Below are 21,457 nucleotides of genomic sequence, written 5' to 3'. Positions count from 1 at the left end.
AATGAAACACAAGGTGGAATAAGAAGCAACTGCTTTAGAAGGCTTCAATATGCCGTGATGCCTTCTCTATGTAGCGGATTGGCCCCTACCAACGGAGCCAGCAAAATTGGCCTGTGATGGTGGCCACGAAAAGTTGTCAACATCAAAATTTCTTACATCCAAGTACGAAGATTTGATAATTCCTACACCTCTTCCTCCGGCAACTATTGCTGGCCCAAACGCTCCTGAACAGCAACAGAAAATGATGGGAACCATGAGTGGCAGGGGAACATCAAAATTAATCCTTGAATGGACGTTGACATAAAGAACATATCATTTCATGCAAGCATATGAATAGGCAGATGCATGCTCAACTTTCAAAATGACACATTATAGTCGCTATAAATCTCTTAGGAAGAAATGATCGAAACCATCACGGTAGGCAAATTTGTCTACTATTATGACACAAGCTCCCTCAGGCCATTTGTCATTTAACAGATCATGACTCTCTCCCCGTCTTTGATCATCTTCAAAGCCACCTATTAGTCCATCCCAATATAATTTCTTTTAGCAAATACACCTCTGAGATATACGCTTAGTAACAGGGTTAGCCTAGCCAAAATTTCTTCCTGTAGCAGGGATAGTACGCATCAAATACGCCACCTCAGACGAACCATATTGATATGGGTCATAGCCTAACCATGTAAAATAGGATTCAGTGTACGACTTGAATCCAAATACGTCTAGGATACCACGAGCTCTACCATAAGGAGGCCATTTCTTATATGTAATAATATCCTCGCAGGCTCTACCAGGTCGTGCACCATGATCCCTATCCTATGTGGCATGACAGAATTGAGTCTTATTGGTGAATCGAAGACCCTAAGCTGAGTTATATATTGTCTAGCCACGTCCACTGCTATCTCTCTGGCCACCAGATACATCGTCGCTCGAACTATCACCATCCCTTGTATCATGGAACCATCTAGCCAGCCGGCTATCCAAGAGCTCACTGATCTCCGAATGAGTGAACAAGCTCCTCAACTCTCTCCAACATAACTGCACCTCAACTCTCTCTCTCTAATTTTTTGCCAATTTTCGGCATGAAAAAAACAAAAAGAACAGGGAAGGGGAGAAGACCCTTTACCTGTTTTTGGCTTGGATGTAAGTTGAAATCCGCAAAATCTTCACCTTATAAATGTTAAAGAGTTTGGGGCAGTACGGCCTTCCTAGCTTCTAATTATACCAACATGTTGTTAACAATATATATTCTAAATAAACAAATAAATCTAAATAACAATTTAAAAAAATTCTTAAAGGAAATAATATATATGTATATTATTCGGCTTCCAAATAATTCTATTTTAATGCAAAATAAATCTATTCTAGCACAAATAAATCTATTGTAAAGTTGCAAATCCTACATATCTACTAATATTAAATAAAAAATGAAAGTAGAGAATGATCAGAAGATGAAAACGATAAGGGAATCTAACTTCCTTCCCTTCATTCAGTTCTCCATACATCCAATCAATTCAAAAATCTAAAAAAAAATGATAAAAGAATCCATCATCTACAATTTTGCAGTTGAGCTTGCTCAAGCATCGGCTGCAGAGGTTGCAAAAGGGACTCCTGCTGTTGGGTTTCATAATAAAATTGTAACTGGGGAATATGGAGCTGCTGTGGAATCTGCAAGGGATTAACCTGTACTTGGATAGAGCTTTTTTTTTTTTTTTTTTTTTTTTTTTTGCTTAAGAAAAGGGGTAGGGGGGAGGAAGGGACAAGCCCACCCCCGCGTAGCAGCCCCCACTGGGCCCCCGCCCCGCCAGGAGAATGTTCGATGCGGGCAGAAATGGCCGTGTGTTGGGCACCCCGACCGGTTTTACTCATACCCTCCCCACCCGTGGGCCCGGCTCAGCTACTCCTCTGAGCTCTGGCTCGAGTCCCACGTGTGAGTACGTCACACCCGGCACCACCCCGGCTACTAGCGGTTCAAGAGCGGTCCTACACCACAAGTCCAAGCAGTGGCCAAAGTAGTGAGCTCCGGTCCACAATTTAATCGTCACCGCAGCGATTCGAACTTGAGACCTTGGAATTGGCATAACTTGTTCAGAATGTGGTTGTGAGACCTGTATAGGAGGTCCATTGTGCTGAGGCTGAGGAGGACGTGGTAGCTGCAAAGGAGGTGGTGGTGGTGTGCGGGGGGGGGGGGGGGGGGTGGGGGTGTATTGCATTGATTGAACACTAGTCTGAGAACAAGGGACAGGCTGAGAAAGAATTGATGAGTTCTGTCCGTGTTGCAGGGTAGGTGGGCTAAACAATGTTCCAGGTACAGAAGCTGGCCTACTCATCAGCAAAGTTGGTGTAAATGTCGGTAGTGAATAAGAAGCTATGCTTGTTCCTGAGGTAGAAAAAATTCCTAAACTCGTGTCATTTATAGGAGTTGAAGATGGAGTAAGATGGGCTGCAACACATCCTTGATTATACAGTGAAGCCTGTGATCTAGAAATAGTTGTAGGGCAATGGGTAATTGGAGTGGAAAAAGGTGGTGGCAGAGGGGGAAGCGGAGGTGTTGGATGTGCAGAGGTACTGGAAGTAAAGGTCTCCATATGTAACCTACTGCCTGAAACCGAATTCCATGAGAGCTTTGGCTCCAGAACAGGCTGGGCATTTGAAGAAGAACAGTTGCTGGTGGATAAATTATTCTCTGACTGAAGCTGCAATTTGAAGAAAGAAGTTAATTAACCACTTCTGAAAAAAAAATGCAGATGACATGGCTCAATGCAACAAAATAGAAAAACTCTAAAAGAAGGGCTTTTCTCTCTTACATTGAGAGCTCTAACTGTATTAGGGCCATTGACATCAAATGCTTGTAGTGGATATCCTGAAGGAAGTGGTGGTTGTACATCCCGGACAATGTTCATGAAAGGCGAAGAGTGGCTTTGCACTGGTTCGGCAGTTTTTGACAGGCTGTGAAAGAATCGATGAGTTCTGTCCGTGTTGCAGGGTAGGTGGGCTAAACAATGTTCCAGGTACAGAAGCCGGCCTACTCATCAGCAAAGTTCGTGTAAATGCCGGTAGTGAATAAGAAGCTATGCTTGTTCCTGGTGTAGAAAAAATTCCTAAACTTGTGTCATTTATAGGAGTCAAAGGTGGAGTGAGATGGGCTGCAACACTTCCCTGATTATACAGTGAAGCCTGTGATCCAGAAATAGTTGTAGGGCAATGGGTAATTGGAGTGGAAAATGGTGGTGGCAGAGGGGGAAGCGGAGGTGTTGGATGTGCAGAGGTACTGGAAGTAAAGGTCTCCATATGTAACCTACTGCCTGAAACCGAATTCCATGAGAGCTTTGGCTCCAGAACAGGCTGGGCATTTGAAGAAGAACAGTTGCTGGTGGATAAATTATTCTCTGACTGAAGCTGCAATTTGAAGAAAGAAGTTAATTAACCACTTCTGAAAAAAAAATGCAGATGACATGGCTCAATGCAACAAAATAGAAAAACTCTAAAAGAAGGGCTTTTCTCTCTTACATTGAGAGCTCTAACTGTATTAGGGCCATTGACATCAAATGCTTGTAGTGGATATCCTGAAGGAAGTGGTGGTTCTACATCCCGGACAATGTTCATGAAAGGCGAAGAGTGGCTTTGCACTGGTTCAGCAGTTTGAGACAGCACAGAAGAGATAGCTGTCCGGATCCGAACCATGTGGTAGATTTTGAAACTGGTTAAGGATATTAATATTTGAAACAATAAGGCTATGTTGATCTTATGAAGACTAGTACAATCCCAAAATTTGCCATCAAGGAGTGGGTGGGAGTGTCTAATATGCAATGTAACCCTTGAAAAGGTCAAATTTTGAATCCCATTTAAAACTCTTAAAAGAGCCATCTAGGACTTTGCTTAAGATTTGAGAAGGGTGATTGACCCAATGATATATTGGCAAGCAAATAAAGAATTGGTACATGCTTTGCTTTTGAGATTTCGGGCGAGATGAAAGTCCACCTCTTGACCATTACCCACTTATGTTCCCAGCAATCTTGGATCGTGGGAGGAGCGGACTGGGGATAGACCTAACATTTGGCATTTTTTTGCACAAAGATGCTGCCCCAGGACTTGATCCAACGCGTTGTGCTTGTCATCCCAAGCTTTTTACTATTGCACCTGGCAATCTCCCCCTAGAATCCTCCTCTTGGCTAGGTAAAACATCTTCCATTCCCTCGGTTAATGGTAGCTTCACCAAAGAAAAAAGACTTTGAATTCATAGTGTTCTTGACTCTTCTTTATTGGTGGTGGTAAAGAAAATTTAAGAAATGAGGCGGCAAAAGCTCTACTGCAATTTGAATTTATTTGCTATTGAAGAAATGATGACTAATATGAAGAGGCTGCCAAGCTGTCAATGGCGACTTGGGCTTCTACAACTCTATTGCCTCCATTTGCTTTTTTCTTAACAACTTCAAGGCCATGAAAGTCTTTCTAGTGAAGTCCACCTTGACTGGACCATAGTGTTAGTCCACAAGACTACTTTGCTTGATAACAAGCTAGGTGCTTTGGAATTGAGTGCCTTAGGGTTTTAAATTTTTTCCCCAGTAAACTCCTTTGTTGGAAATGGAATGTGAGGGGAGCTAGAGCTTGTCTTTAAGAGTAAACTTTTATTACACTTCCTGTGAATCTATAGTGGTAGCAGCGAGTGAATTAAGAAAAATGAGTAGAGCCTCATGGGTCACAACTCACAATACTTCGCAATGGTAGCATTCTTTTTTACATATTTCAATGGATCATATGAAATGGCCATCGAAATATTTGGTTTGACAATCATCACAGTTCTGATGAACTTGTTTCCTGGAAGACGTTGAACCCCCAGAAGAGTTGTCCTTTGCATAAATGCAATGATGAATATCCTTATGTCTTCTTTCATGAACTTCCTTTCAATGTTCTGAGTAATTGTAGCATAGGAGAACCTTTTGGAAACTCCACTGTTTATGTCTTTTGTAGTAAAAGTGAATGGGCTAGTATTTATTCTGCCAATGATGTTGCAACAAACTGTCCTCAGGGATGTTGAAGTCAGTGGGGATATCCTATCAAAAGTAGACAACCTTTGAGTAGTGGAGTGTTGGTGGGAAGGCACAGGCATAATCATATTTGGCCTCTTAGCCCTTGATGGCAGATGTGGAATAGTTGGAGCATAAACAACAGCTTCCATGATAATATTGCCCCCAATAGGAATTTGAGTAGGGACAACCTCCTTACTTTTGCTTACGCAATTGGTAGTTGCAACAACAGGAGTGAAGTGAGCTACATCATGGATGGTTTCAAGTTTCAACCCTAATTGCAGCTTGAACATTACCTGCCTCAATGATACTTCGTGACCTGCAAACTTGAAACACAGACCACAAGAAGATGCTGTAGGTTGGGGTGCTGGTGTTAGTAGCAATGGACATCCTCCTAGCATACACTATGACTGAAATTCTCTCGTTGAATAAAAAACTCAATCAGTAAAGGTTTTCCTTTACTTTTTGCATTGTTCTTGCGATCAGAAAAGGGAGGAGAAGCCAAGTCTTATCAGGCGTGCTAGAATTTATGGGATTACAAATATGCCCTGGTGATGGGTTTGCGGTCATCTTTAGAGAGGTGAGGAATTGGCAGTTAATTTTATAAAGTTGATTTCATCATCCATGGCTTCCAGCAAGCTCCAGAGCCCTGATAATTACCCTTTATTATTAGGCATCTCCAATTCGGATACTTAAAGAAATTGCTAAGAAAAATTAAATTGAAAATGTAATTTTATTGCAGTCCAATCTAATTTATATGGATGGCTTAATGAGGGACATATCCCAAATTTAGAGACCTAGAGATTTATCTTAAACATATCCAATTTAGAGACTTAGAGGCCTATATTGTTTTTGCCCAGTTTAAAGGCTTGGAGGTCTATCTTGAACTTGTCCAATTTAGAGAGTTAGATGTCTATCTTAAACTTTTCCAGTTTAGGGACTTAGAGATCTATCTTCTGGATTGAAGACTTGGAGGTCTATGCTGTTTTTTGAGGACCACTTCTGAATGTATGGAAATGGATCCAATCTGGAAAATTGAACCTTTTGAACTAGGGTACCATGAAGGAACACAGCTTAGGCTTATTCTTGAAATTTAAGTCTTTCGGATTAGGCCACCTCGACGGCATATGGATCTAAGCCCCTTTTTGAAACCTTTTGGGCTAGGCTCCCTGAAAGGCATGTGGCTGTGGACGCATTCTTGGAATTCTCCTTTTGGGCTAAGCCACCCCAAAGGCATACAAGCAAAGGACCAGTTCTTGAAATTTTCCTTTTGGACCAAACGACTCTGAAGGCATATGGCTATGAACCTATTCTTGAAATGGTTTCCTTTTGGGCTAAACCACCTTACATCTTGTGATTTTGGGATAGGACATCCTGAAGGAATATGGCCACAAATCTGTTAAGACTTAAGACCTCATTGGAAATAGTCCTAAACTGCAATTGAACTATTTTTTGAACAGCTCACATGAACTACTGTAAGCTGCTGCACAAGTGGATTGTTTACGACCAGTTTTTAGGAGTAGATCTGGGCCACATGGGGCTTCTTTTAGACAGCATAAATGGACTGCATTTTGACTGCTCTGGAGGGATCAAAGAGGACGACTGTTTGGGCTGCAAGCATGGACTATTTTTGGGCTGTAAGTTGGAGCTAGAATTGCGCTGCCTTTGTGCTGCGAATGATGGCTGCTTTTGACTGCTTTTGAGATGGATAAGGATTGCATATTTAGACTGATTTTGGCTGCAAAAGAGCCTGTCTTATAGCTGACCATGATTTGTGTAGTTGAGCTACCAATAGAGCAATTTGGCCTGTATCTAGGCTGCTGACATAGACTCAGTTTTGGTGTACTAGGGACTGGACCTGGGCTACACAGAGTTGGCTAGGAAATCATATAAGGCTAAATTTGGGCCTCATATGGGAGCTAGGTTTATGTTGTGGTTGGGCTGTGCATATGATGGTTATTGAATGCACGTGGGAACTTCATTTGGGCTGCACACACAACCAGGTCACATGTGATCTGGACTAGCAATTTAATGAACAGGTGATGTGCATGGCAATAAAGTGCCCTATTTAGCATCTACAGGAATGCAAGTTAGCTTTGAAATATGATAGGCAGCATTCCCAGTAGTAATGAGTAAAAGAGCCAGACAATATGTGGAGGAATCTGAGGAATAAAAAATAAAAAAAGAACTAGGGGAGCAAAATATATAAACTGAGCCATCTTTCTCCTGTCACCTTGTCTTTCTTCATCTTTTCACTTCTGTTCCCATTCTTCCTCGAATCTTAGATGTTTCACCAAAAATAGATTTTTAGGCCTGGAAAGATAGGGTTGTTAATAGATTTCGAGGTTTTAGAGAAAGTGGTGTTTGGGTGAACAGTACTTGGCTTAAGGAGTAAAGCCTTAGAATGGCACAAAAGTGCCTGGTTGTGGAGCACTGTTAGGAAGAGTTTAACTGTGGCACGGAGTTGCGCATGAGCGTTGCGGTTGACCTGAGGGGTTTGGTTGCTTGCAAGCACTAAAGGGTGTCACATGTGTTCAATTTGAAAGAGGTGCTGGGCGGGGGCATACATGTGCATGCTTGGCTATTTTGCTATACTGCTCCACATTTATATATAGCATGTTGGGTTGCATCATTGGTGTTTGAGCAGGGAAATCACTCATTTTTATTCTGAACTTACTCAATTTGTTCAAACATAAGCTTTCCAGGATTGTACTATAGGAATGGATCAATAATGATTTGCCATGCTCTACAATATGTTGACATAATTATTTCTTTTGGAGTGTATATTTTCACCTCAAACATAGTTGAGTTAAATCTCATGCCAGTGTTTTGTGAATCTCCATCACCTACCACTTAGATGATCTATAATTAGAAACCATATCATTGATTTTAAAATTTATTTTAGTTAATAGGTTCAAATTTGATCCTAAACATTCTCCTAGCTCATTTTGCTCTATTACCTTCCCTCGTTCATCCTATCATCCTCATTCTTCATCTGGTCAGACCTCTTCCTCCTCCCCTTTGCTCCATCTTGTTCATCTCTCCTTAGTACCCTTCTTCCCCATCTTCGCCTCCTTCCTTCTGCCTCCACCACCTGTTTTCCCTCCCCTTTCATCTTCTTCCACCTATATGCCTGAACACCACCTAATTGCTAAATAGTGCCTCTGATGCCTGCACATTGTGGCCGCTTGTTAGAGCTGTGCATGGAAGTCATGGTATGTGCCCCTCTCAATAGTTGTACTTCTATCTATTGGAGAAATTTAATAAATGTAGATGATAAAGACTACTATCCATTTTGGCCAAATAGTATCCTACAGTTGCTTGCATAATCTGTTCGGTTTGAGCATTCTTACATTTTTGTTCTAAGATGTTTGCGAAGATTTTACAGCACTGTTGATTAGGTTAACTGTACACTAGGCATGCTAGCCAATTTAACATAATGTGGATGTGTATTTTGAATCTTTGATCATTTGCATTGTATTATAATTCTAAATCCTGACTCATTCAGATAACAAGATGAATTCTGGTTATAGAAAATTGGAGCTGGTCAAAGTGACCAAACTAAATATGTTTAGCAATTAGCATCCAAGTGTTTAACACAACTCAGCCTAGTTGGGACAAAATTTCTTATGGCAGTCTAGTTGGGGTAAATGTTCTTGTCCCAAAATTATTTTTGTCTACATAGTATGGCAGTCTAGTTGGGGTAAATGTTCTTGTCTTAAAATTATTTTCATCTAGATCTGGTTTATCCACAAAGAAGTTTAGATGGAAGTTAAATGTCTGAGGAGATAATTTTCTGTTATATGAACAGAGTCATAGTCATTTTCTTTTATTCACACACTAATTGCTGGAAGCTAAAATATTCTGACTTTTGGAAGATCCTAAGGCACTAGCCCTCCTAATAAAGATTTTTTTTCCCTTTTTTTTCTGCTGGGAGGCAAGTAAGGTTGAGATGGTGCATAATGTTGATGAGGTTTGCCCCATTGCTGAGACATTTGTCTTGCGACTAATTATTGGTGGTCGATACCTAACTTAACCATTGAAAGGGAAAAATTCTATACTATATTCTTAGGTTTATTTGCAAAGTTTCATACTGAGAAGGATCGCAAGAAGCTAATGCGATTTACTACTGTGTTAGTAGTGTTAAGTCCAAACTAAAATATCAAGCTAAGTTTAACATATTTAATGCAAAAGGCATAGGGTAGTGAGAAGAGACATAATACATGTATGGAGTAACAGGTTATACCTTATAATACCAATGGAACTACTAGGCTTGATATGACATAAAACTATAAAAGAATATTTATTTATATTGAAACATTAGTTGATTACTTTTTTTTTCTTTACTTGAACCTAATTAGGCCAATTAGCATATATGATAGAAAAAAAAACTTCTTCCTACCATTGCCTGATAGATGAAGAAAATATGAAATCTTTTAAAAAACTAATAATGCATACATTGAAAAGTACAGGAAATCTAGATAAATCAAATGGGACATAATAATTAGATATATTTGTTCACTATGACTGTTGTTGTTCATAGGTTAATTTGTTTTCTTAGTTAATAACAATTGGGGAGGACCTTGTCATTTTCTTTTCATGGTTCATCAATTTTCTCATTAGAATGCATACTTGCTTCCAAGCTTAAACTGCCAATCAATTATTAACCCATTTTTTAATAGTGAAATGTTTGTTATTACTTTATTTACTATGGATTCTTGTTACTCTTTTGACTGTTTAAAGGTTTAACTACTCACAACTAGTTTATGGATGTATTATGCCAATAGTCATTACTACCATTCATGCACTAAAACGGTTAGTGTTCATTTGCACAACCTATTTCTACCCCTATAACATTTGCCTGTATCGGCCGGCTCAGCTCGTATCGAACTGGTCCAGTTTCAGACCGGGTCGGTATGGCCATAGAAAATAGTTCCGGCCCTTACGGGGCTGGAATTGACTGGTATAAAGCCTAACCGAACTCGGTGCGAACCGACACTGAGTCTGGTTCGATTTGTCACAGCGCGCTGTGGCATTTTAATGCCAAAGCGCGTCGCGTGAGCGTGCTGTGGCCTGTTTGGCCAGTTCGGTACCAGTCCGGTGGTCGACCGGTACGCTGATCGGTATCGATTCAGCGATCCTTGATTAGAACACTAGTTCCTAGTATGGAAATATTTTAACGTTAGGGGCTGGAACCAACCGGTACAAGGCCTAACCGAATTCGGTGCGAACCGGCACTAAGTCTGGTTTGATTTGTCACAGCGCGCTGCGGCATGTAATACCACAACACTGTGGCTGTGGCATTAAATGCCACAGCAATGCCGCAACGCGCTGTGGCATTTCGTGCGAGCGCGCTGTGGCCTGTTTGGCCAGTTCGGTACTAGTCCGGTGGCTGATCGGTACGCCGACCGGTACCGGTTCGGCGATCTTTGATTAGAACACTAGTTCTTAGTATGGAACAGTTTAACGTTCTTGTTTTTAAGAATAAATTGACCTCATTGTTTTGATATCATTCATGTAAACATTTTACTTTAGAATGATGAGAGATGGTCTCTCCTTAGTTATGATGCTGAAAACATTTGGCTGCTAGGCAGCAGGCAGTGACTATCTTTTGTATATCTCCATGATTTGATATTCCAGTCAATTGTTCATCCCTCATAGAGTACTCATTGTACCCTTCTTTTCTTTTGCTCATTTTTTCTGCTAACTCTTGAACCTTTTTTTTTCCTTTAATTTAGTTTTCCTCAATCATGATAGATAGATTGTTTTGTCAGGTTCTGCCAGTTGGAAGGGAATTGTTAGCATCTCTTGCGACTTTCAAGAAATTAACTTCCTGCAGTCAGGGTAGAAGTGCTCTTGCTTCCCTCTTTTCACAAATGCGATCTTTTACCCTTGAGCAAACAGAACGAGATGAGAGATATGGTGATAGTACCACTTCAAATGAGTACGAATGGAGGTCGCCTCCCCCCTTCTTAAATTGCTTCAAGAAGCTTTTGAGATCCCTGGAGTTGAAGGACTGTACTCTGACAATTGTAGTTGAAATAGCTCATGCATTGTCTTTGAGTGCTCTCTCTCTTTCCAGGGATAGTGATGCGTAAGTTGAATTTCTTCTTTTTTGCTTACATACCTTCCTCTTATACTATATTGAAAGCACGTCATTTCAATTGATTTATAATATTTAGTTTCATAAAATCATTTTTACCTGTATAGTGTTCTAACATCATCTAAACTTCACCAGATACACTTCTTTCTTTTGTATATGCAAGATTTACCAATGATCCGAGCTTCATTGCATAGAGGAAAAGAGAGGTTTTCTCGTACTATTTTTTCTAAACAGAGAACTAAATTTTTCTTGAAATTCTAGTCTTTTCACTGTTCTTCAGTTAATTTTTTAGAATAAGAGAATGTTCGTAGGTGTTTTCAGATAGTTATAGCACCATCATGGAAGCTTTGTTAGAGTGTAATAATTTTACTTGATGAATCAGATGGGTTTGTCCATTTTACATAGAGAATATACTAATGATTGCTAACATCTATGTATTTGTTACAAAGAGCAAATGTAGGGAAGACTGTGAAATTTGAACTTTTTAATCTTGATTTCTGGAGGCAATGATGATTTAGCACATGCATTCTGAAACATTTTGCTATTTAATTCTGATATAGAATATTTTTTTCTTGAGGAAGATCATTTCACTTGTAGCTACAGTTTGGGTTAAAAAGGGAAAAGATGCTAGTGGGGTACCTCAATTCTGAAACTATGGGAGTACTGGAGAAGCACAAACTGTATTTTTATATTATTGTGAGAAGTAAAAAAGGCATTAATGTTATTTTTGATACAAATTAAAGGCGACATATTTTACATTAAAACCAATGGTAGCTTCTTAGGATTATGATCCTGCGTTTGGCAATAGTTACTGTTTTACACAAGGAACTGCAAGGTTTCTTGAGATTTGATCAAGCATAATTATGGTAGAGAGCATGAATGTCTATCTTGATGCTCAATGGTCTTTATACTCCCATCTTCTTGAAATTCAACAGCGTATATTCTTTAGTATCAGGAAATTTACATGCACATTTGATTTTGAACTTTTTTTGTTTCTTGTTTCTAAGGGTCATAAATCTAAATTCTTCCTTTATTGCGTATAAAAATAATAAACCCTGTCATGAATATGTGTGCTGCTTATTTATCACTGATATGCATGTAGCAACATTTGTCATATTCTTAGATCTAGCAAGTATTCAATATTGAGATCCTTAGTGTGTCAAGCTCACCTATGTGCAGAGCATATTTCACTGAAATTAAAAAGCTAGAAATTTGTACATGTTTATATGCTCTTAGAAATGCATCAAGTGGTTCTCCCGCAATCTCATTTACATTGACTTTGTGGCGAAACTAAATTTAAGCATATGTTCCTTCATATACATAACATTTTAAAATGTTCTGGACTAAGAATGCTAGAATAATAAAAGGGTGTGAAATCATAAAATTAGGTGGAGGAACTTAGAATATTACTTGTATGAGAATGATGCATACGCTCGCTTAAAGAGCAACGATTGCTGAACTATGATGTTCATCCCATTCTCAAGTAACACTTCATTTTCTATGTAGAACTGTTTATGGTACTTATCTGAGATACTTGATATGTACAAACTGTAGACAAAGTTATCTACATCAAGTATGTATTGAATCTAGAAATGGTTACTGGATTTGTGCTTTAAATATTCTCGTGGACTGCTGTTCTGTTAGCTGGGCAACTTGTTATAATTTGATTTGCTGGTGTCCTTGATCTTTGCTGGATTAGATCCTACACTTTTGGCTAGTGGCCAGGTGGATTAGGGTCTTTCTACATTCCATATTTAGAATATGCGATTGTCCTTTGCAAATCTCAATATCTATGTTAAAAGTTGATGAGTTACTTTTTAGACAAGTTTTGTCAACATAATACGTTCAAGCAAAACATTGGCTGATGAAGGCTAAAAAAAAACCAAAGTTCGCCATATCAGAGTGTACCACATCATGCTGGGTGTACCGCACCATGCCATGCACACTTTATTGTACCGATACCGAACTAATACTTGGTATAGAGGGTGTAGAGTGTCACTACATGAAATCGATGCTCTCTCTCTCTCTCTTGGTGCACAATGATATGATATTCCAACCGAACGAACATGAGATAAAATTGACGATGCGCCAACATGGTACCTGTATGGGTACGGGGTACCCTGTCGTTTTTGAGAACTCTGAAAAAACAATATAGAAGATGTTTCTTCTTATCCTTGGAAGATCATCTTCTTCAGTGTCTAGAATTTAGAGTCTAAGTAGATGCTACATTGTTTAAAATTTACAATTTGCAATAGTCAAATGTCGAGTGGGAGATTTTGCTTGACATGGAAGGAACTATGTGGAGGTAAGGATTGAAGTCACTTGGCTGGATAGAAAAATAAAGGTAGACTTTTGCCATTGTCAACAAAATAGGGCTGTTTGGAGCCCTGTAGCTGAAATTGCATTGCAACTCAAGTCATATTGCAACTTAAGTTGTAGTAGTTGACTAATAAGAAAGCTTACTTCTTGTATCTGGAGGAGAGTTTCTGGAAAAGTGGGGCATCTCTGGTGGACATTCCATCCAACACGTTGCAAGTGGACACCAGGTCGGAGCACTTGATGTACATCTTGATGAGGGTGTTCTAGAAGAAGAGGTCGGCATCGAAGCAGTTGGTGGTGAGGGGCCTTTTTTTTCTCAAAAATTAAGATACCTAGTTGAGATAGAACAGAAAGAAAATTCCTTTTTTTGTTTAATTTAAAATACATATCTAAGCGGCTGCAACTTGTCTTATGGCCATTTTAAGCGCAAGTTTACCTACTATAGGATAGCGCTATGTTGTTGACCAACAAGAAACTCAATTTACCATGAAATTTGGGTTGCATGCATCCAAACAAGAGTGTTGGTCCACGTGTATAACTTGAGCTGCATGCAGCTCCACTTACATGACTCCTAACAACCATGAAGTTGAATCTGATTCAGAAAGTGGTTAATCTACTAGTATTGAAACTAATTTGACACTGGATTAGTAAAAATATGAAAGGCTGCTGAATTCTGATGCAATGCTGGTATTCTTTACTTGGGCGTTCTAGAATATTGTAAAAGATACATTAAAGAAAAGATTTTTGATGGGTTAGCTATCTGCTGGTTTTTTTTCCTTACACTCCAGTTTTGTTCAATTTGAACAGAAGAAATGCTTTGTTGTTGAATACAAAAAATCTTTAAAGCGTTATCTCTTGATCATTCTTTTGTTGGCTTGTTCTATTAGACTAGTAAACTGTCTTTGCTTGACCACATTTTAGATGTTTATAAATTGGATATCATCTGGATCTTTTAGAAGTTCTAGGGGGACAAGTTATGAGGATTTTCTATATCCTTTGCCTCCCATACTTGCGGATGTTAATTTGTAAATAATTTTTGTGATGGAGTGGTAGGTTTGATTTTGGAAATAGTATAATCTTTTTTGATAATGGAAAACACTTTAGTGGCATACCTTTAGCAATTTACATGTGGTCCTTGCAGCTTTTGAAGTTAGATCTGGCCTATTGAAATAAATTTTCCATGAGATGGCAGGTAAGTGGACTTGAGTGATGGTCTGGTTTCATACAGGATAGAGTTATACAGTTTATGAGATAAGTCTTGCCTGTTGTATTCCATGTTAGGATTTTCGGAAGATATTTGAGCAGAAAGATTTACTACAGCAAGGATAAACTGTTTCTTCTATATGCTTTTCCTCTACTGCTGAGTTGCAGCTGCCTGAAGCAGGATATTTGTTTTTGGGTGTGTCTTGTACGTCTGTTACCTGTAATTGTTTTTTTTCCTAATCATGCGATCATCTTTTTTGCCTTGTTCCGTTCCTTGGCCTTGGCATGTTCCCTTGCTGGGGTGTAATACATCGATGATGTATCTAAGAAGTTGGTCCTAATAGTGAAAGTTAAAACATCCTCCATGTTCTGGACGGACATTGATCAGCATAGGGGCGCATCTAGGATTTGGTTTCTGTTGCTTCTTTTGTGCAGTCATTGCACTGATAAAAGAAGAACAAAATGCTCCAATTACTAGCAACCTGTGCAATATATACTAGGGTTCAGTTTGGTCTCCCCATTTGGTCAACTAGTATCTCACCATATGTTCTAGGCTAAGATATCTGTGCATAGTCTCCTAGTATATTTGGAGGAAAATTTATTCTTCTAATTCTCTTGTATATTATTGTAGTTTTGAACCTTTTTCTGTGGAGTGTTTAAGAATTGTAGTCCTTTGTTGTCTTTAATTTTTTTTATCTGTTTACAAGCTAGTATCAATTTTTTCCAGTGTTACCTGGACACTCACTTCTAGCTCCAAAAAAAAACAATTAGTGTTGGAAGTTGGATACATATCATAGTTAGATATATATCGGATGCTTGGATATGTATGAAGCTCTTTGGTAACAACTTTTAAAGATTGGAAGAGAGTTTATCCTCTAATTAGTTCTTTTTCAAGATTGGTCGAGGGTGTAGGTGTTTAAACAACTTCACAATGTATTATTTTTCTTTTATCCTTGAGTGAATTGGGAAGTTTGAATTAAAAAATGGATATATCAAAAGATCTTAACAAACAATATTTTTTAGTATTTTCTTTTTAATGTTTAAACACGTAACGTTTAAAGGTATACATATATAAGTTAGTTAAATATATGTGTTAGCATATCTTGGTATCTCCTTTTTCCCTCCAGCTGCATCAAATACTTGGATACATGTCCAAACCTGCTTCTTGTATCCATGTCCATGAAACACTGGTTTTTCTCCCTTGAGTGTCTAAAGTTTTTCAATAACATATGGAAACACATTGTTTTTTCAAATCTGAAATCACATCATGATATTTGCTCAACAGTTTGGAGGGAATCTTGATATCGAAGTGCCTTTTTGGGCTGCTGAATGATGTGGATGGTGCCGCAATTTCTTCTGATAAAAACTCAAATGATGTGCTTAATTTGATACAAAAATTAGAGCAGAGGATTAGCGAGGATGAGAATTTAACTACTACAATCGGGAAGACCGGTTTGCATCAGGTATGATTTATGCTTTATTTTCTTGCGTGATTTAATTATTTGAGTTTGAAAGCTAAAGTGTGTTGATTTTACAGGTTAAGGAGTCTTTAGATTCCTTGTTGTTTCTGCTGCAGAGCCCTACTGGTTCATCATCCATGTCAGAAGGCATTGTTCTAAGTGAAGGTTCTCATTCCTCCATTGATTTCAATCCATTGTTTTGACGTCCCAGTTGATGCCATCTTTGACCATGTTGTCATCAGACAATGAAGATGCATTATCCCTTTCAAATGTTTGGAAGTTGAAAGAAGATGAAAAAGCTGGCAATCAATACTTGCTCGAAGGAATTGCTGAAAAGTTTGTGCGGGAGTGTCCTGATTCTTCTCTTGACAGACGATTGGTGCCAGCTTTATCTGCAAGGAGGAAGCTGGCAACAGTAGAGGGCTCTGGTAGACGCACACGGGACGATACCGGGTCTGAAGCTATTGGATCAAATGTGCTTTCTCGAGGGTTGGGTGTAACCAATGTTGCGTGGGACATCTACGAGTGGAAGGCCTCCATCAATTCATGTGGATGAGTTTATGGCCAGGCAAAGGGAGCGCCAAAATCCCATGGCTGTTGCAGTTGGAGATGCATCACAAATTAAGAATTCAGCCCTTGGAAATGAGAATGTTCCTGTTAAGTTGGATAAACCTCAGCAGTTAAAGACTGATCTTGATGACGATCAAGAGATAGATATTGTCTTTGATGAGGAATCAGAATCTGATGAGAGACTGCCATTCCCTCAACCTGACAATAGTTTGCAGACTCCTCTCATCACTGGGGAAAGTTCTCCAGGTTCAATAGTTGAGGAGACTGAAGGAGATGTGAATGAAAATTCTCGATTTTCTCAATTAGGTGCGCCACCAGCATCTGAAGATGGAGGTTCCCACTCAGATATTCCTTTGAGAGGGTCTATTTCTCAGTCTGAAATATCAGCGGCTCAACAATTTTCTTCAGAGAAAAACATGAGATTGACAGCAGCAGATAAGCCATCCTTCCGTGAGCAATCTGAAGAGTCAAAATATGTTTCTCCTATAGCAGGATCAAAGGGTTTTGATGCACAGCCCTCAGCAAATCTTACTGGTTTTCCTTCACACTTCGTTGGTGTTTCTTCATCTGTTCCACCGATGCCCCCATCTACGCTTTATCATAGGAACAGCCCACAGAAAACAGCTGATGGTTGTTTAACTGTTGGATCTCAAGGGTATGGCGAACAGAAGCTTCCCAACAGCCAACCACCTTTGCCTCCAATGCCCCCTTCAGCTATCTCTTCTGTGCTGTCAAAAACTGCCGAACCAGTGCAAAGCCACTCTTCGCCTTTCATGAACATTGTCCGGGATGTACAACCACCACTTCCTTCAGGATATCCACTACAAGCATTTGATGTCAATGGCCCTAATACAGTTAGAGCTCTCAATGTAAGAGAGAAAATCCCTTCTTTTAGAGTTTTTTCTATTTTGTTGCATTGAGCCATGTCATCTGCATTTTTTTTTCAGAAGTGGTTAACTTCTTTCTTCAAATTGCAGCTTCAGTCAGAGAATTATTTATCCACCAGCAACTGTTCTTCTTCAAATGCCCAGCCTGTTCTGGAGCCAAAGCTCTCATGGAATTCGGTTTCAGGCAGTAGGTTACATATGGAGACCTTTACTTCCAGTACCTCTGCACATCCAACACCTCCGCTTCCCCCTCTGCCACCACCATTTTCCACTCCAATTACCCATTGCCCTACAACTATTTCTGGATCACAGGCTTCACTGTATAATCAGGGAAGTGTTGCAGCCCATCTCACTCCACCTTTGACTCCTATAAATGACACAAGTTTAGGAATTTTTTCTACACCAGGAACAAGCATAGCTTCTTATTCACTACCGGCATTTACACCAACTTTGCTGATGAGTAGGCCGGCTTCTGTACCTGGAACATTGTTTAGCCCACCTACCCTGCAACACGGACAGAACTCATCGATTCTTTCACAGCCTGTCAAAAACTGCCGAACCAGTGCAAAGCCACTCTTCGCCTTTCATGAACATTGTCCGGGATGTACAACCACCACTTCCTTCAGGATATCCACTACAAGCATTTGATGTCAATGGCCCTAATACAGTTAGAGCTCTCAATGTAAGAGAGAAAAGCCCTTCTTTTAGAGTTTTTCTATTTTGTTGCATTGAGCCATGTCATCTGCATTTTTTTTTCAGAAGTGGTTAGTTAACTTCTTTCTTCAAATTGCAGCTTCAGTCAGAGAATTATTTATCCACCAGCAACTGTTCTTCTTCAAATGCCCAGCCTGTTCTGGAGCCAAAGCTCTCATGGAATTCGGTTTCAGGCAGTAGGTTACATATGGAGACCTTTACTTCCAGTACCTCTGCACATCCAACACCTCCGCTTCCCCCTCTGCCACCACCATTTTCCACTCCAATTACCCATTGCCCTACAACTATTTCTGGATCACAGGCTTCACTGTATAATCAGGGAAGTGTTGCAGCCCATCTCACTCCACCTTTGACTCCTATAAATGACACAAGTTTAGGAATTTTTTCTACACCAGGAACAAGCATAGCTTCTTATTCACTACCGGCATTTACACCAACTTTGCTGATGAGTAGGCCGGCTTCTGTACCTGGAACATTGTTTAGCCCACCTACCCTGCAACACGGACAGAACTCATCGATTCTTTCACAGCCTGTCCCTAGTTCTCAGACTAGTGTTCAAACAATGCATCCCCGACCACCACCACCACCTCCTCCGCAGCTACCACGTCCTCCTCAGCCTCAACACACTGGACCTCCCATACAGGTCTCACAACCACATTCTAAACAAGTTATGCCAATTCAACAAAGCTCTATCCAAATACAGGTTAATCCCTTGCAGATTCCACAGCAGCTCCATATTCCCCAGTTACAATTTTATTATGAAACCCAATAGCAGGAGTCTCTTTTGCAACCTCTGCAGCCGATGCTTGAGCAAGCTCAACTGCAAAATCCAAATCTTCAAGTAGATAGTGCACCTCAGCAGCAAGAAGAGTCAGTAATGACTTTGCAGCAGTACTTTTCTTCACCTGAAGCCATTCAGGTTTGTCTTGTATATAGTTTGCTGACTTTAATGTATGAAATATATTCTGCAATTCATTTTATGTTGACTGACATCTTTTTTTCTTCTATTTCTCTTGGGTTTGTTTTTGACAGACTCTCTTATGTGATCGAGATAAGCTATGTCAACTTTTGGAACAGCATCCAAAATTAATGCAGATGCTTCAGGTTTGATTCAATAAATTATGATAGTTTGATGCAATAGATGACGAAAAGATCCACTTGGTGTTTCGGAAAAAATGCATGTTTACATTCATGCGGAGAATTAAAAGAATTTAGTTCCTAACGGAATTTTCCACAGAAAAGCTAATTAGTAAGACTACTACAAACTGGTCCCAAGAGTTTTAAGGATAAGTAGGGCTTAATGTGTTAAAGAGTGAGCTGGTGTTGGTGAAATGGGATATATTGGATTTAACAAGTTGGTATAATTAGAAGCTAGGAAGGCCGTACTGCCCCAAACTCTTTAACAGTTAAAGGGTGAAGATTTTGCGGATTTCAACTTACATCCAAGCCAAAAACAGGTAAAGGGTCTTCTCCCCTTCCCTGTTCTTTTTGTTTTTTTCATGCCGAAAATCAGCAAAAAATTAAAGAGAGAGAGTTGAGGTGCAGTTATGTTGGAGAGAGTTGAGGAGCTTGTTCACTTATTCGGAGATCAGTGAGCTCTTGGATGGCCGGCTAGCTGGATCGTTTCATGATACAAGGGATGGTGATATTTCGAGCCACGATGTATTTGGTGGCCAGAGAGATAGCAGTGGACATGGCAAGACAATATATAACTCAGCTTAGGATCTTCGATTCACCAATGAGTCTCAATTCTGTCATGCCACATAGGATAGGGATCATGGTGCACGACCTGGTAGAGCCTGCGAGGATATCATTACATACAAGAAATGGCCCTCTTATGGTAGAGCTCGTGGTATCCTAGACGTATTTGGATTCAAGTCATACACTGAATCCTATTTTACATGGTTAGGCTATGACCCACATCAATATAGTTCGTCTGAGGTGGCGTATTCGATGCATACTATCTCTACTACAGGAAGAAATTTTGGCTAGGCTAACCTTGTTACTAAGCTTGTATCTCAGAGGTGTATTTGCTAAAAGAAATTATATTGGGATGGACTAGTAGGTGGCTTGGAAGATGATCAAAGACAGGGGAAGAGAGTCATGATCTGTTAAATGACAAATGGCCTGAGGGAGCTTGTGTCATAATAGTAGACAAATTTGTCTACCGTGATGGTTTAGATCATTTCTTCCTAAGAGATTTATAGCGACTATAATGTGTCATTTTGAAAGTTGAGCATGCATCTGCCTATTCATATGCTTGCATGAAATGATATGTTCTTTATGTCAACGTCCATTCAAGGATTAATTTTGATGTTCCCCTGCCACTCATGTTTCCCATCATTTTCTGTTGCTGTTCAGGAGCGTTTGGGCCAGTAATAGTTGCCGGAGGAAGAGGTGTAGGAATTATCAAATCTTCGTACTTGGATGTAAGAAATTTTGATGTTGACAACTTTTCGTGGCCACCATCAGAGGCCAATTTTGCTGGCTCCGTTGGTGGGGGCCAATCTGCTATATAGAGAAGGCATCACGGCATATTGAAGCCTTCCAAGCAGTTGCTTCTCATTTCACCTTGTGTTTCATTTGTGCATTAGTGTCTGTTTAATATCTGAATAATGTATTAATCAAAATGTTTTTTTCCTACTCTTGGTTGGAATTTCAAGTTTTAAGATACATTTTGTGTTTGTATCATGGTCGGGTGGTTTTCTTTCAGAGTTTGAGAATTCATTTCAAAACAATTGTCAGCTAAGTTGGCCCAGTTTTGTATATGGAGTTGGGATTTTCGGTACAAGTAGGTGTTATCCTAGTGAGGGTTAAATTTGTGTAGGTTTAATTGGAATGATCTCATTTTGTTTGGAACAAATGCTGTTATCCCTGATAATGATTATAGTTTTGTTGTTATTTTGTTTGAACAGTCTGAGGATTAAAAAAATAATGTTGTGACGATATCTTAGAGTTAATCCGATTGGATTGGCACTATGGCTATGACGATTGGATGGGCTTTATCAAGCATGGGGCTATATGTACGGCATGGGACCTATCACTCATGGGTGCCATCTTGATTCGAACATGAGCTCTGAGTCTGTATAGTCCAGGCAGGGTCCTGTCTTTTACGAAGAACGGTGATTTCTTTCTTAATCGGTCAAGTCTACCTTTGCAATCATGTTAGTTCTG

The 21,457-nt window shown here is 39.6% G+C and overlaps 2 protein-coding genes and 1 pseudogene across 2 annotated transcripts; 2 read left to right on the top strand and 1 right to left on the bottom strand.

Annotated features, from left to right (window-relative positions):
* Nucleotides 1–2,505: 2,505 nt before the first annotated feature.
* Nucleotides 2,506–3,684, bottom strand: LOC120111757. The gene is made up of 3 exons (XM_039129648.1): nucleotides 3,511–3,684; nucleotides 2,808–3,399; nucleotides 2,506–2,696 (listed from the first exon to the last, which is right to left on the bottom strand). Exons 1-2 carry the CDS (start codon nucleotides 3,682–3,684, stop codon nucleotides 2,842–2,844), a joined length of 732 nt encoding a protein of 243 aa, XP_038985576.1. The 3' UTR covers nucleotides 2,506–2,696; nucleotides 2,808–2,841.
* A 7,093-nt stretch (nucleotides 3,685–10,777) lies between these two features.
* LOC113462801 (protein virilizer homolog) lies at nucleotides 10,778–17,404 on the top strand. Its single transcript, XM_039129647.1, has 4 exons — nucleotides 10,778–11,121; nucleotides 15,938–16,115; nucleotides 16,190–16,277; nucleotides 16,355–17,404. Exons 1-4 carry the CDS (start codon nucleotides 10,778–10,780, stop codon nucleotides 16,666–16,668), a joined length of 924 nt encoding a protein of 307 aa, XP_038985575.1. The 3' UTR covers nucleotides 16,669–17,404.
* Nucleotides 17,405–18,030: 626 nt separating this feature from the next.
* On the top strand, nucleotides 18,031–21,146 carry LOC103707815 (annotated as a pseudogene).
* Nucleotides 21,147–21,457: the final 311 nt, after the last annotated feature.

The sequence above is a fragment of the Phoenix dactylifera genome, chromosome 8, assembly GCF_009389715.1.
Source record: "Phoenix dactylifera cultivar Barhee BC4 chromosome 8, palm_55x_up_171113_PBpolish2nd_filt_p, whole genome shotgun sequence".
Classification (NCBI taxonomy): Eukaryota; Viridiplantae; Streptophyta; class Magnoliopsida; order Arecales; family Arecaceae; genus Phoenix; species Phoenix dactylifera.
Note: the sequence above shows the minus strand (reverse complement) of the source record. Positions and strands in the feature narration are given on the sequence as shown.